This window comes from Podarcis vaucheri, assembly GCF_965113315.1.
Source record: "Podarcis vaucheri genome assembly, chromosome: 7".
Classification (NCBI taxonomy): Eukaryota; Metazoa; Chordata; class Lepidosauria; order Squamata; family Lacertidae; genus Podarcis; species Podarcis vaucheri.
In genome coordinates, this window is record NC_138765.1 from 22052416 (window position 1) to 22065810 (window position 13395).

General features: G+C 48.4%; 1 protein-coding gene across 3 annotated transcripts in view; it reads left to right on the forward strand.

The window, feature by feature from the left end:
* KIRREL2 (kirre like nephrin family adhesion molecule 2) overlaps nt 1-13395 on the forward strand; it is a 62596-nt gene that overhangs the window by 32143 nt on the left and 17058 nt on the right. For all 3 annotated transcript variants that reach the window (XM_082231585.1, XM_082231584.1, XM_082231583.1), the window contains exons 2-5: nt 7923-8072; nt 8229-8378; nt 10859-11016; nt 12878-13028. In XM_082231585.1, coding sequence (XP_082087711.1) covers nt 7923-8072; nt 8229-8378; nt 10859-11016; nt 12878-13028 — 609 coding nt within the window. The remainder of the gene's footprint in view (nt 1-7922; nt 8073-8228; nt 8379-10858; nt 11017-12877; nt 13029-13395) is intronic.

A 13395-nucleotide genomic window follows, 5' to 3' on the forward strand; every position in this document is an offset into this window, starting at 1 on the left:
GAGGAGCAGGTGTGAGAGGTGAGTTGCGATGGAAGAAGAGTATGTGCCCCATTTGTGCCTGGGGGGGCGGGGCTCAGGGGGGAACACGCACAAACACACCCCGTAAAAATAGGTCTGGTCCTTTCACTGTTTCATTGTTTTAAGAACTGTTTTGTAAGTGAGGTGTTGGAGATCAAAAAGTGTTCTCCCTTGGGTGGTGAGTGAGATGAAACAGAGCCGTACAGAGGGCCCTTCTCTTCCTTGCTGTAAACACACACCCACACACCAACACCCACACACAATTTTAGAAAATGGTTGGGCAGTCGGCGCTCAGGCGGGGAGTTCAGGTTTGGTACCAGGCTTGGTGGCCCTGTTCCAGCCGGCACCAGATCCCCTATTCCCCTGGGGTGGTTGAACCAGCCTGCCTTTCTGACTCTCTCCCAGCCCTTTGTCTCTGGCTCCATCTCCATGTCTCAGCCCTCTTGACCCTCTTGAGAGGATTATCGTGCTATTCAGACCCTCGTTTAGTGGGTAAACTTTTAAACAATAGGACAAAGGCCTGGCGTTATTGGATTGCAGTTAAGCAGGCTTTAGTGAGGAGATAAGAGTCTCAAGATGGAGGGATCTGTGTGCCAATAAAGGCTCTTTCAGCCTCGGAGATCTTAACAGTCTCCCAGTGGCCGAAAGGGCGGAAGGCGCGGGGGGGGCAAAAGCTGGGTGCTGGAACAACTAGATATGCTTCAGCAGGGAGTGCGTGTGTGCAAACCATCAACATTTATTTTATTTCTTTGTTTAAAATCATTCAGAAACACATTAAACAGGGTCCAATCTTATGGGTTTGGGGGAGCCCAGGCAGAAAGGCGCATCTTTACCATATGTTTGAAGCAGCGGGCAGATGCTGCTTCATGTATAGAAGGGGAAATACTATTGCAGGTCACCCCATCTCCAAGCGTTGCAAGATTCCAGGGGTTCCAGGCAGACTGACCCAAGGTCCATGTTTCCTTTTGGAAAATGAGGTATGGCAGAGACTGCAGTGTCTTCATGGTATATGGTTTATTTACACATATATACAACCTGAGCCGACGGTGGAGGAGTTCCCAGCATTATACTCCCAAGAAGATTGTTTCCTCTGTAGGCACAACTTAGGATCCAGATGGACATCAGCCGTCATGCTCTGGCTCCATTCTGCTCCCCAAGCTCCTAACTCACATCGCTTTAGCTGTGGCATGAAAGCCCCCACTCATTTTACCGTCTCGCATAGTTCCCTTTGAAGGTTTTTGTTGTCCTATTGGCCCATCCCCAGGCTATCACCTCACCCAGGAGGCCAGCCTGGCATAATTAGCCCTTGACACATGCTGATTCCAAAGGACTAGCATCGTCTAGCACACAGCTTTATCCATATGGGTCTGGTCTAGTGCGCATGAGTCTAATACTCAGGGTCTAGCTATTTCCTGGTTTTAACACACCAAGCATTGATTAAATTCTAGCGGCTATTAGGGAAGTTTTTTATGTTTGATGTTGTTGCTTTTTTATTATTGTTGTTAGTACTCTGTTGGGAGCCACCCAGAGCGGCTGGGGAAACCCAGCCAGATGGGCAGGGTATAAATAAATTAGTAGTAGTAGTAGTAGTAGTAGTAGTAGTAGTAGTAGTAGTATTCCCAGGAATTTAGGGTTTCTAGCAGGCACCAACTCACAACAATACATTTTCATTAAATCTATTTATTTACTTTTATATCTCACCTTTCCACCCCTCCCCATCTTATGGGTTCCCCCACAACACACCCATTTTATTCCCATAGCGGCCCTGTCAGGTAGACCAGGTGGAACAAGAATGATTCGTCCAAGATTATCTAACTGCCTGTGGGTTTGAACCTGGGTCTCCCCTCAGTCCTAATCTGACACTCTCGCCACTCTGCCATGCTATATTCTAGCCACAGTAAGAAGGAAGGAGAATGAAAAGGCTGTTTCTGCAGAGTCTCAAAACCCAACTTTTTAAGGCTGATTCACACATCCCTGTGTGTCACTCATTTATTACCCTGAACAGCTTTAGGGCCTTTCAGATCCCTCAGATCCCAGCCTGATCACTGAGACCATCCGTGGAAGCAAGGCTGGTTTTCCCCTGAGTTAGTGAGGCGCATTTGACATTGGCACAAAACCGAGCCTTTCAAGTCTCAGACTCCAGTCCTGTGGAAACTTCTTCCAATAGAGATTCAGGAGACGTCTTCCAGATTAACCTTTAAACGTTTTCTGAAAACGTCTCTGTGTTACCAGGCTTATGCAGATAATAAAGACAAAATATTATCTGCAATAGTTAGCTGGTGGTCTGCTAACTACATAATTTTACGTTTTTCTGAGGTTTATCACCATATGTGTGCGTGCGTGTATCTGCTTTGTGTGGTTTTTAAGTGAAACTGCAGTATACGTGTAATTCTTACAAATGGGTGGATGTTATCTCTAGCAATACAGTGGTACCTCAGGTTACAGACACTTCAGGTTACAGACTCCGTTAACCCAGAAATAGTACCTCGGGTTAAGAACTTTGCTTCAGGATGAGAACAGAAATCGCGCAGCAGCAGCAGCATCAGGAGGCCCCATTAGCCTAAAGTGGTACCTCAGGTTAAGAACAGTTTCAGGTTAAGAACGGTCCTCTGGAATGAATTAAGTTCTTAACCCGAGGTACCACTGTAGTAAGGATCTGTTTTATAGTGTGTGGACCACACCAGGATGTTGCAGCCATTGGAAGATAAGAAGCTGCCCTATGGGGAGTCAGGCCATGGGCTCACCTTGCTGAGTAATTGCCCACACTTGATGCAGGAAGTCCACTGCCACAGCATCCCTGACATTTGGCCATTCAGCCTCTGCTTAAAAACCTCTCGTCCACTACCCCCTGAAGCAGGCTGTTCCAAGGTCCCACAATTTGTCCCCTGAGCAAGCTCTTCTCTCTCTCTCTTGAGATTAATCTGAGGACAGCAATGTCCATCGAAAGAACACCGGCTTGAAGAGCATTTTCTACAGACAAGCAAGTGTTAGGTTTTTCTCATTAGTTTGCAGACTAATGAATGATCAGTCCTCCCGACTCCTGGATAGGCCTGATCTCAGGGTTGCACAAGTTCACTCTGCAGTAAGCAAGCGAGCTTTATATGGATCAGCAGTCTCTGGGGAAACTTCTCTAAAATATCTATTTAAGCATCTCTTGTTTCTTTAATGGTCAATTGAGCAGGAAACCACGAGCTATTCAACGGAGCATGACATCCTCAGCAAGCAAACCTAGCAAATCCCCTTTGGGGATCTTTACACACAGAGAGTTGTGAAAAAGGATACCCCCCACCCCCCAATACGTAAATAGAATAGTATAGCAACAATAAGCACAGGCCCAGCTACAAAGGATCAGACCATCATCTAGTCTTGCCTCTTTTTCTCGCTATTTTCATATGCCTATGGGAAAATGAGGGCAATAGCTCTGGAGGTAAAGCGTAGAAATCTTTGTCCTCTGTGCATTTGTATAATCCCGTTTTATTATTTTCTTGTTGCAACGTTTCCATCCTGCCTTTCCTCCAGGGAGTTCACGGCAGCAGGCCTGGTTCTTCTGCTCTCCCTTCACGACTACCTTGTGAGGTAGGATAAGCGGGGAAACTTGCGCCTGTCTACACACTGCACTTTCGAAGCCCATTTGAAGCCCATTATTTCCCTCAAAGAATTCTGGGCACTGCAGTTTGTTGCTGGGAACCGGAACTCTGTGAGGGGCATACGACAATGCCCAGATTTATTTAAGAGAAAGGAATTGCTTCGAAGGTAAAGATCTTAGGTGTATGCAGCCTTAGAGCGCACCAAGTGCGCTTTATGGCCGAGTGGAGATTTGAACCCTAGCACTTCCACCAATTCCCCACATTGGTTCTATCTAAAAGCCACTTAGTATCCTCCACCGCAGCTGAAGTTAACTTCAGGGTGGCAGGGGAGGTGGTGTGGCACACCTTGAATTATCCACAAGCATCTTCCTGCCCCCTGCTCTCCTGTCATCCACAATCTGCCCAGCGGTGGTTCCAGCAAGACATGATACCATTCACCTCTTTACCCTGGCCGTTGAAAACCGGAGAATTGATTTTGGCATCTGCCTGGCGATGTGTTGCGTGGATTATTGATTTTGGGGTTATGGACAGGTTGGTGTTGCTTTTACTGTTTTAACTGCATTTTTATATGCTGCGATCCTCCCTGGGACCTTCTGGCGAAGCAGGGGTGGCTGGTACCCAAGAGAGACTGGGAGTGTGCAAGGCAGGGAGGTCATCAGTAGGGGGAGCTAGAGCAACTTAATTCTAGGTTTGTCCCCATCCTCCTCCCTGCTGAGTTCCACTTGGGCCATTGTAACGAGGAGGAATCAAAGGCTTGTGGAGTTGGAGCGGACCACAAGGATCATCCAGGCCAATCCCCTGTAATGAAGGAATCTTGCCAACAGCTGCCCCAAGGTGGCGGCTAACCCTGGCTTAAGTCACCTCATTGATTCCAAAGTGAAACAAGTTCACCCAACTTAGTCTGGATCCAACCAAAGAAGAAAGAAGTCATCTACCCACCAAGATCAAAATTGAAAGTGTAGTCCAAAGTGAAGAGAGAGGGGGCAATGACAATAAAGATATTATTATTATTATTATTATTATTATTATTATTATTATTATTAATCCCTTACATTGGCTGCATTATACACACACACACAAATCTTTGTAACATTTCAAACCACGATAGTAAACGGGTCTCAGCCCCTGGCATCTCCAGGTTGGGCTGCAAATGTGCCCTGCCTGAAATCCCGGAGAGCTGCATCAGTCAGTGTAGACAATGCTGAGCTAGATAGACCAATGGGATAGCTCAGTCGGTAAAGCATGAGACTCTTAATCTCAGGGTTGTGAATTCAAGCCCCAGGCTGGGCAAATGTATCCTGCATTGGACAGGGGGTTGGAGTAGATGACCCTCGTGGTCCCTTCCAACTCTACAGTTTCATTTCTCTATATAGCTGGTTGCTAATTAACACAGAAAATAAGCTCTGCAAGAGATCCAGTTTTCACATCACAGACACATGGGTCACCTCCAGAATGCTAGAATTTTGCAGAGGAGATTGAAGCGCATTCTGGAAATCTTGGTTTCCCGGATTAAAGTGCTCTGTTGCCCTACTGCAACAAATCCACTATTATTTTTATTTTTTTTTTAAAAAAAAACTTTTTGCAGTTAGGAAAGTGTTGGGGAAATGCACTGGGGAGGGTGGAATGTGCATATGATGAACACCATACCAGCAAATCAGGATGAAAGCTCATTGTCGTACAACTTCCCTGCCAATGGGTTGGAACGAATGCACCGCCTACCCTTTGCATAAGCTTTGTGCAAGCAAATGAGGGTGAAAGCTGAGTCTTCAGGTCCCCTGGAGGAGCCCATGGTCTCCGGGGCAGTAGCATGGATCTGTTCCACTGTCTGCGCGAAGGCAGGGAGTGGAGATCATCCACGGCTGCCTAGGCACATGTACGATCCTTGAAATCCATTTGCGTAATAGCCCCTGATAAGACATGACACTCTGGCTGCATGAACATGTTCAGGATTTTAAAGGACATGCACAGGTGGAAAAACAGTCCTTGATCCTATGCAAAGCTGCTCTGGGAATTTTATTGAAGCATGGAGTATAAATTCCTCAGATAAACAAAATAGCAAAATAAATGCAAGGGGACTGTTTCGTTTCTTTGTTTAAACAGTTTATATACCAGTTGGAAGGGTAAGGATTGTACACTGGCAGAGAAAGGTTGGGGAGGGGGGCCATTCAGATGCCATTCAGGGGGTGACATCGCAGCCATGCCCCCTCGGATGCGCGCCAGCCACGCCCCCTGATGTACGCCACTTCCGGTGCTGGACCAGGTAGCTTCACCACTGGGATTGTATCCATCGAGTCAATCCATTAAAATGAATGGATCCAAGTTAGTGATGTCCATTACATTCAGTGGGTTTACTCTTAAGTATGATTAAGGTTAAATAGAACCCCAAGCACACATCTGACAATGTGTATGCGCTATGCCTTTAAAGCACCATTCTTCCCCTCAAAGAATTCTGGGCATTGTAGTTTGTTAACGGTTTCTGGAAATTGTTGCTCTGTGAAGGGTAAACTACAGTGCCCAGAATTCTCTGAGGGAAACAATGTGTTCCAAATGTGCCTTAAAGGTATAGTGTCTACACAGCCTCATAACAGAATAAAGAAAGATTCAATGGAGGGGGGACCCCACCCTTTAAAAACCCTACATTACAGAACATTATAGTTAACTGCTGAACAGGATGTCAGAATAAACCATTGCACATGAAGAACTACAAGCCATACAACGGAAATTCCACATTTTCAAGCAACAGCTAAACAAAATATCCTCCTAATACATTCATGACAAATGAAAAACAACTGCAAAGCAGGCAGTAAAGAAAAACCTACATTGTTTTATTGGGATTGACAGTATAATGGGATATACTGATTTATTCCTGCATAATCTGGGCGTTTCCTGCATTCTTATTGACCCCCAGATCCTTCCTCCACCCAAAGCAAATATAGGACCCCAGAGGGTGCAGTGATTTACTTGCTTGCTCACGTGTGTGTGTGTGTCCGCATGCGCACACACACACACACCATCTCTAAAGTTTCTTTTAATGCATTTGCCTAGAGCCAGGGGAAGGGAGAGCAAAAGAAACTGTTTGACGGTGGGAACACAGAGTGGAAACAGAGGCTTCCTTGGCTGAAGGGCATGTGCAGAGCACACCAAACCAGCACCTCAGCAGTCTGTGGCGCGGAGATAAGGCAGTGCCAGGGACCCGGGGGCTCCTGCGGCGCCTCAAAAATTGAAACTCTCCTCTATCAGCTTTCCCTCCCTGCTCTCCTGCTTCACAAACCCCCCTCTCACTCCTCCCAGGTCTCCTCAGTGCGTTTGTGGCTTTTGCTGCTTCTCCCACAAAAGGAAAGAGGTGGAAGAATTTACCAACAGGAGGAGGAATGTTATTGGGACATGCTCTCACCTCAGCTGGGGTACAGGTTTTTCCCCAGGGAGGAGGGTAAACAGGCACAGATCTCCCACATCACTAGTAGGGATGTGCAATTCTGTCGATTTCAGCTTCTCTCCATTTCCCCTTCTTCCGTTCTCTGCCTTTCCACATCTCTCTCTCTCTCTCTCTCTCTCTCTCTCTCTCTGTGTGTGTGTTGGGGGTGAATTTCACCTAAAATGCACAATTTCATGTGCAATTTTGCCTAACGTGCACATGTTTGCAAAGCAATCTCCCCAACCCAGACACATCTTTCCACGCTGTTTTCCCTCCTCTGTGCCCTTGTAAGCACACACTACCCTCCTACATGTGTTTTCGCAGACGTTTCTGGGCTGGGAGAACGGCACCGCAAGATTCGGAGGAGCTCAGGTCTCGATGGAAGGCTGTGTTTTGGCTCACGTGCTGTTTCAGAAAGCGCAAGCGTGGGAGGTTCATCTTTGAACGCAGACTGAACTCTGAATCTCTCCCTAATTGCTTGACCTTAACCACCTTGGTAGGGACGCGGGTGGCGCTGCGGGTAAAACCACAGTGCCTAGGACTTGCCGATCGTATGGTCGGCAGTTCGAATCCCCGCGGCGGGGTGAGCTCCCGTCGTTCGGTCCCAGCTCCTGCACACCTAGCAGTTCGAAAGCACGCTTAAAGTGCAAGTAGATAAATAGGTACCGCTTTATAGCGGGAAGGTAAACGGCGTTCTGTGTGCTGCGCTGGTGCAGGCTCACCAGAGCAGCGATGTCACACTGGCCATGTGACCCGGAAGCATCTGCGGACGGCGCCAGCTCCCGGCCTCTAGAGTGAGATGAGCGCACAACCCTAGAGTCTGTCAAGACTGGCCCGTACGGGCAGGGGTACCTTTACCTTTACCTTTAACCACCTTGGTACTGTTGTTCTTTCTTCCCCAGGGTTGGCGGCCTATTTCTTCCAACAGCCCATGGACCAGGTGATTGTGTCGGGACAGTCCGTGACACTGGCTTGCGTGGTGATGGGCTACCGAGGCATGGTGCAGTGGACCAAGGATGGGCTGGCCTTGGGGGGAGAAAGAGACCTGCCAGGTATGCTCACCGTGGTACTGGGAGGGAAGCAGGTACAGCAGCGATCAGTCGCTGTAGTAAACCTGTACGACTCCAGGGGGCGCTGTGGGTGCCTCTTTCCATCCTGGGTTCTGCAAACTTACCTTACGTGACAACCTGCTTTTCTCCTCACTGCAGGCTGGTCACGCTACTCCATTGTTGGAGATGCATCTGCTGGGCAGCATAACCTGAAGATTGACTACGCCGAACTGGATGATGATGCCATCTATGAATGCCAGGCCACTCAGGCCGCCCTCCGATCGCAGAGGGCCAAGCTGACCGTACTCAGTGAGTTCTCTTCACACACACCCAACTTCATTCCTCGGATCACTGACATGATTATCCCACTTCACCCTCTTTTTGAGGCAGTCCCATCCTTGATCAGAGCTGCTCAGGCTCGAGAGTGCTTAAAATCCAGTTTTTGAAAATCATTCTTTCTCCCCCCCCCCAATAATGATAACAATAATGATAATGATGATAATAATAATTTATTATTTATACCCCACCCATCTGGCTAGGTTTCCCCAGCCACTCTGGGCGGCTTCCAACAAAATATTAAAAACACGTTACAACATCAAACATTAAAAACTTCCCTAAGCAGGGCTGCCTTCAGATGTCCTCTAAAAGTCAGATAGTTGTTTATTTCCTTGACATCTGGTGGGAGGGCGTTCCACAAGGTGGGTGCCACTACCAAGAAGGTCCTCTGCCTGGTTCCCTGTAACCTTGCAGTGAGGGAACTGCCAGAAGGCACTCGGAGCTGGACCTCGGTGTCTGGGCTGAATGATGGGGTGGAGACGCTCCTTCAGGTATACTGGACCAAGGCCGTTTAGGGCTTTAAAGGTCAGCACCAATACTTTGAATTGTGATCAGATACATACTGGGAGCCAATGTAGGTCTTTCAGGACCGGTGTTATGAGGTCTCAGCAGCCACTCCCAGTCACCAGTCTAGCTGCTGCATTCTGGATTAGTTGTAGTTTCTGGATCCCCTTCAAAGGTAGCCCCACGTAGAGCGCATTGCAGTAGTCCAAGCGGGAGATAACTAGAGCATGCACCACTCTGGCGAGACAGTCTGCGGGCAGGTAGGGTGTCAGCCTATGTACCAGATGGAGCTGGTAAACGCTGCCCTGGACACAGAATTGACCCGCGCCTCTATGGACAGGTGTGAGTCCAAAATGACTCCCAGGCTGCGCACCTGACCCTTCAGGGGCGCAGTTACCCCATTCAGAACCAGGGAGAAGACAATCCTGGTTAATATATAGCGAGAGTCGAAAATTCCTGCATCCAGTTCTGGCTTCTTGGATCTCGTACTGGCAAAGCCTTCCTGGCTTTTCTGCTAATCTATCTATGTGTCTTGGCAGCATAAATGGAGCTGGAGGATACGTTGTTGTGACAGCCCATCAGCTGCGCTGCTGCCCAGGCCGAATCCTGTACTCTTTTAGTTGCTGGGAAGTAGGGCTGAACAAATGGCTCATTTTCAGTTTCTCTCATTTTTCCCAGTCTGGAATTTAGCCCCCCACATTTCTGCAGCAATTTGAGATTATTATTTTTTGACAAAAACAAAAATCCCACCCTCATGAAAATTCACCAATTTCAGTGTGGATTTCTCCTAACAGCTGCCATTTTGACAAACATACACATTTCTGCAAGCAAGGTCCCCTAATATAATGCATTTTTGTACAATACTTTCACATCCATTCATAGACATGCTTTACCCTAATCTAGGCATTTTTGTACACATGGCTTGACTGCATTGCAAAATTCAGAGCTGTGCGAACTTTAAAGGGCAGCTGTGGCTCAGTTCATTGGCTCGTTTGGAAACGGCAAATTAGGTAGCTTTGCCTTTAAATGTGAGATGAATTGAATTTCTTCCCTATCCCTATGGGGTACTCAAGACGTCTCTCCACTAGTTAGGAATTCCTGACTCACTGCTTTTGTAGCACACCTTCCTGTGTCTTGGCTGAATCAGAAATATACTTTTACTGTGGCTCGCTCTCCTATGTGCAGTGAAGAGTTGGCATGCATCTGTCCCATTACCACCATTGTGCCCACCTGGGGATTGAACCTGGGACCTTCTGCATTCAAAGCATGTGTCCTACCACTGAGCTACACCCCTTCGCTGCTATCAGAGGCCTAGATCTCAGTGCCATTTTAATGCCAGCTTTGCGGACAAGCTCATGCCTCGCATGCATAGTTCCTGGTTCTATCCCCACCATCTCACATTTAAAGGATCTGGTGAGCAGGTGATGGGAAAGACTTTCCACCTGTCGAAGCTGGCTTGTCGCAGGTGTGGGCAGGTAAGGATCCAGCCCACCAGCTGCGTTCAGCAGCCCACCCCAGCCCTATATTAAAGATGCACCCAAGGACCAGCTACCACAGCCAAGACTTTGCTGCAATCCTATCTGGCTCTGCTCACACCTGGCAGTGCTGCTCCCTCTGTAGACCTCAGCTAATGGTTTTCTGGAGAAAGGACCCACATACATGATGAGCTGGTTTTGCTGCGTATCCCCTGAAGAATGGGGGCCAGCCAGAAAAATCTGCTGGCAGGAAGCTGCTGGCTGTTGTGCAGTAAACGATTAAGTGCTTCACTTCTCCCTCTTCACAAAATCTGGCTCCGATGGAAACTCTCTCCTGCTGCTTCTGCCCTGCCCAGAGTGTTGTTTGTGGTTTTTTTCTGGAGAAGCTTGTGTGGCCCAAACCTCTTGCATCTGGGAGTGCCCCCCTACCAGATAACACAGCTAGCCTATCTTCTCCATGTCTTTTCTTCCAAGTCCCTCCCAATGACCCCGAGATCCAGAACGGTCCCATCGTGCATGTGATATCCAACATCCCCTACAACTTGTCGTGCCGTGCTGCCGGTGCCAAGCCAGCTGCCGAAATCAGCTGGTACCGAGATGGGCAACGCCAGGAGTCTGCTGTGTACTCCAAGGTGAGACTTTGCTGAGTGTTGGCAAGAGCTAGACAAGCAGAGGAGGGGGATCAAAAGTAGGACAGCGAGTCTGAGATCTATCTGGGTAAGGCTGGCAAAACATCCAGCACCCTCCCTTCGTCCAACAAAATCTGGGTTGTCAGGCTGACTTATCCTTTCACCTAGTGCTGCTGTTGCCGAACGACAAGTCAGTCCATAATAAAAGCAGGCTCCTCCACAATTTAATTGTGGATGACAGGGCTGACCTGGTGTGTATTACCAAGACCTCAGTGGACAAACTGGGAAGGCCAAATCTCTCCCAAGCTCTTGGTGGTGTAAAAACACAGGTTGTCACTGTCACTCATTGTAACTCCAACCTTCTTGTTATTTCTCCGTTATTTTTCACTGTGAAGCTAATGTCATGTTTTAGGGGTTGTTCTGAGTATTAGGGTTAGGGTTGGGGTCCCAGAGATGAAACAATAGCCCTCACTGCCCAATAAAAAAGGTAAAAGGTAAAGGACCCCTGGACGGTTAAGTCAAAGGCTACTATGGGGTTTGGTCTCATCTCGCTTTCAGGCCGAAGGAGCCAGCGTTTGTCCACAGACAGCTTTCTAGGTTGTGTGGCCAGCATGACTAAATGGTGTCTGGCCCAACAGGACACTGTGATGAGTGCCAGAGCGCATGAAAACACTGTTTACCTTTCTGCTGCAGGGGTACCTATTTATCTACTTGCACTGATGTGCTTTCAAACTGCTAGGTTGGCAGGAGCTGGGACAGAGCAACAGGAGCTCACTCCGTCACAGATATTTGAACAGCCAAGCTTCCGATCAGCAAGCCCAGGAGGCTCAGTGGTTTAGACCACAGCTCCACCCACATCCCTGTTATTGCCCAATAGCCCCCCTGCGTGAGGAGTGCTGGTGAACCCACAGTCGATTGTGCTTGGGGACTTCAACCGCCACACCAAGCTTGCCTTATCTGGGCTGGCTCAGGATTTTGTAACCATATCAAGCAGGGAACTATCTCAGCATACCAGGCATGGGGAGCCTGTGACCCTCCAGATGTTCAGTGAATCATAGAATTGTAGAATTGGGTGGGACCACAAGGGTCATCTCGTCCAACCCCCTGCAATGCAAGAATCTTTCACTCAACGTGGGGCTCAAAGCCACAACCCTGAGATCAAGAGTCTCATGCTCTACCAGCAAGGTTGGATTACAACTCCCAGCATTCCTTGGTAATGTCGACTGAGGCTGGTGGGAGTTGTAGTCCAATGGCCACTGGAGGGCTGCAGATTCCTCAGTCCAGCTTCCTCAGTTAAGCCACCACCACTTTGAATCGTGCTTGGGAACAGACCAAAGCCCAGCAAAATTATTTCAATATAGGCGAGACGCATTGCACAGCAGCGAACTTAGCTCCAACATTCAGTGTACATTTGAACAAGGAGGCACGACCAATCCCGGCGTTCTATGAAATGTAGCTGATGATATACAAGCTTTCAACCACTGGGTGTTGTATTCACACATTCACAAATGGTGGTGTTAGACCTGCCTGCCCTGAGGGCAGGAAGAAGCAAGGGAGCTTAGGCCACAAAGCACGCATGCCACCAGCTCCCCATTGGCCAGAGAGGACTCTGTTGCTCTACATTTGATATATAATGGAATCATTTTAGGGTTTTAAAATGGTAAATCTCCTTGGGTGCCTTGGCGGACAGGCAGTATACAAATCGAATAAATGAATACTAGATGCAGGCTAGAAAAAAGAAGTGTGTGTGTGTGTGTGTGTGTGTGTGTGTGTGTGTGTGTGTGTGTGTAGAGGCCCTGTCTCCAGACAGTGGCTATCCAAGGAAATATTCAACATGGAAACCCTTCTTCTTCCTCTCCTGCAGGCCCTCATGGACGACGGCAAGCGAGAAGTGGCTGTCAGCACCCTCCTCTTGACCCCCAGCAGCAGGGACATGGGCAGCTCGTTCACCTGCCGAGTCAGCAACCCAGCAGCCCCCGCCGGCAAGCAGACCACGGTCACCCTCAATGTGCAATGTGAGCCCACGGGGCATGGGCCTGCCAGGAAGGGGTGGGACTCTCTGATAGCGCATCTGCCTTCCACACAGAAGTTCCTGGGTTCAATCTCCCGGCAACTTCAGTTGTGGCTGGGCGTTTTCCCTGCCTGGAGAGGTGCTGCCAGTCAGTGTAGGCAATACTGAGTTGGTGGTCTGAGTCAGTATGAGGGAGGCAGCTTCCCATGTTGAAGGAGAATTGGGAAGAGAGGAAACGGATGGCGGGATGGCTTTGTGGTGCAATAAACATGGCCACATTCACACCGTAAATTTAAAACGCTACGATGCCATTTTAAACAACCACGTCTTTCCCCAAGGAATCCTGGGAAATGTGGTTTGTTAAGGGTGCT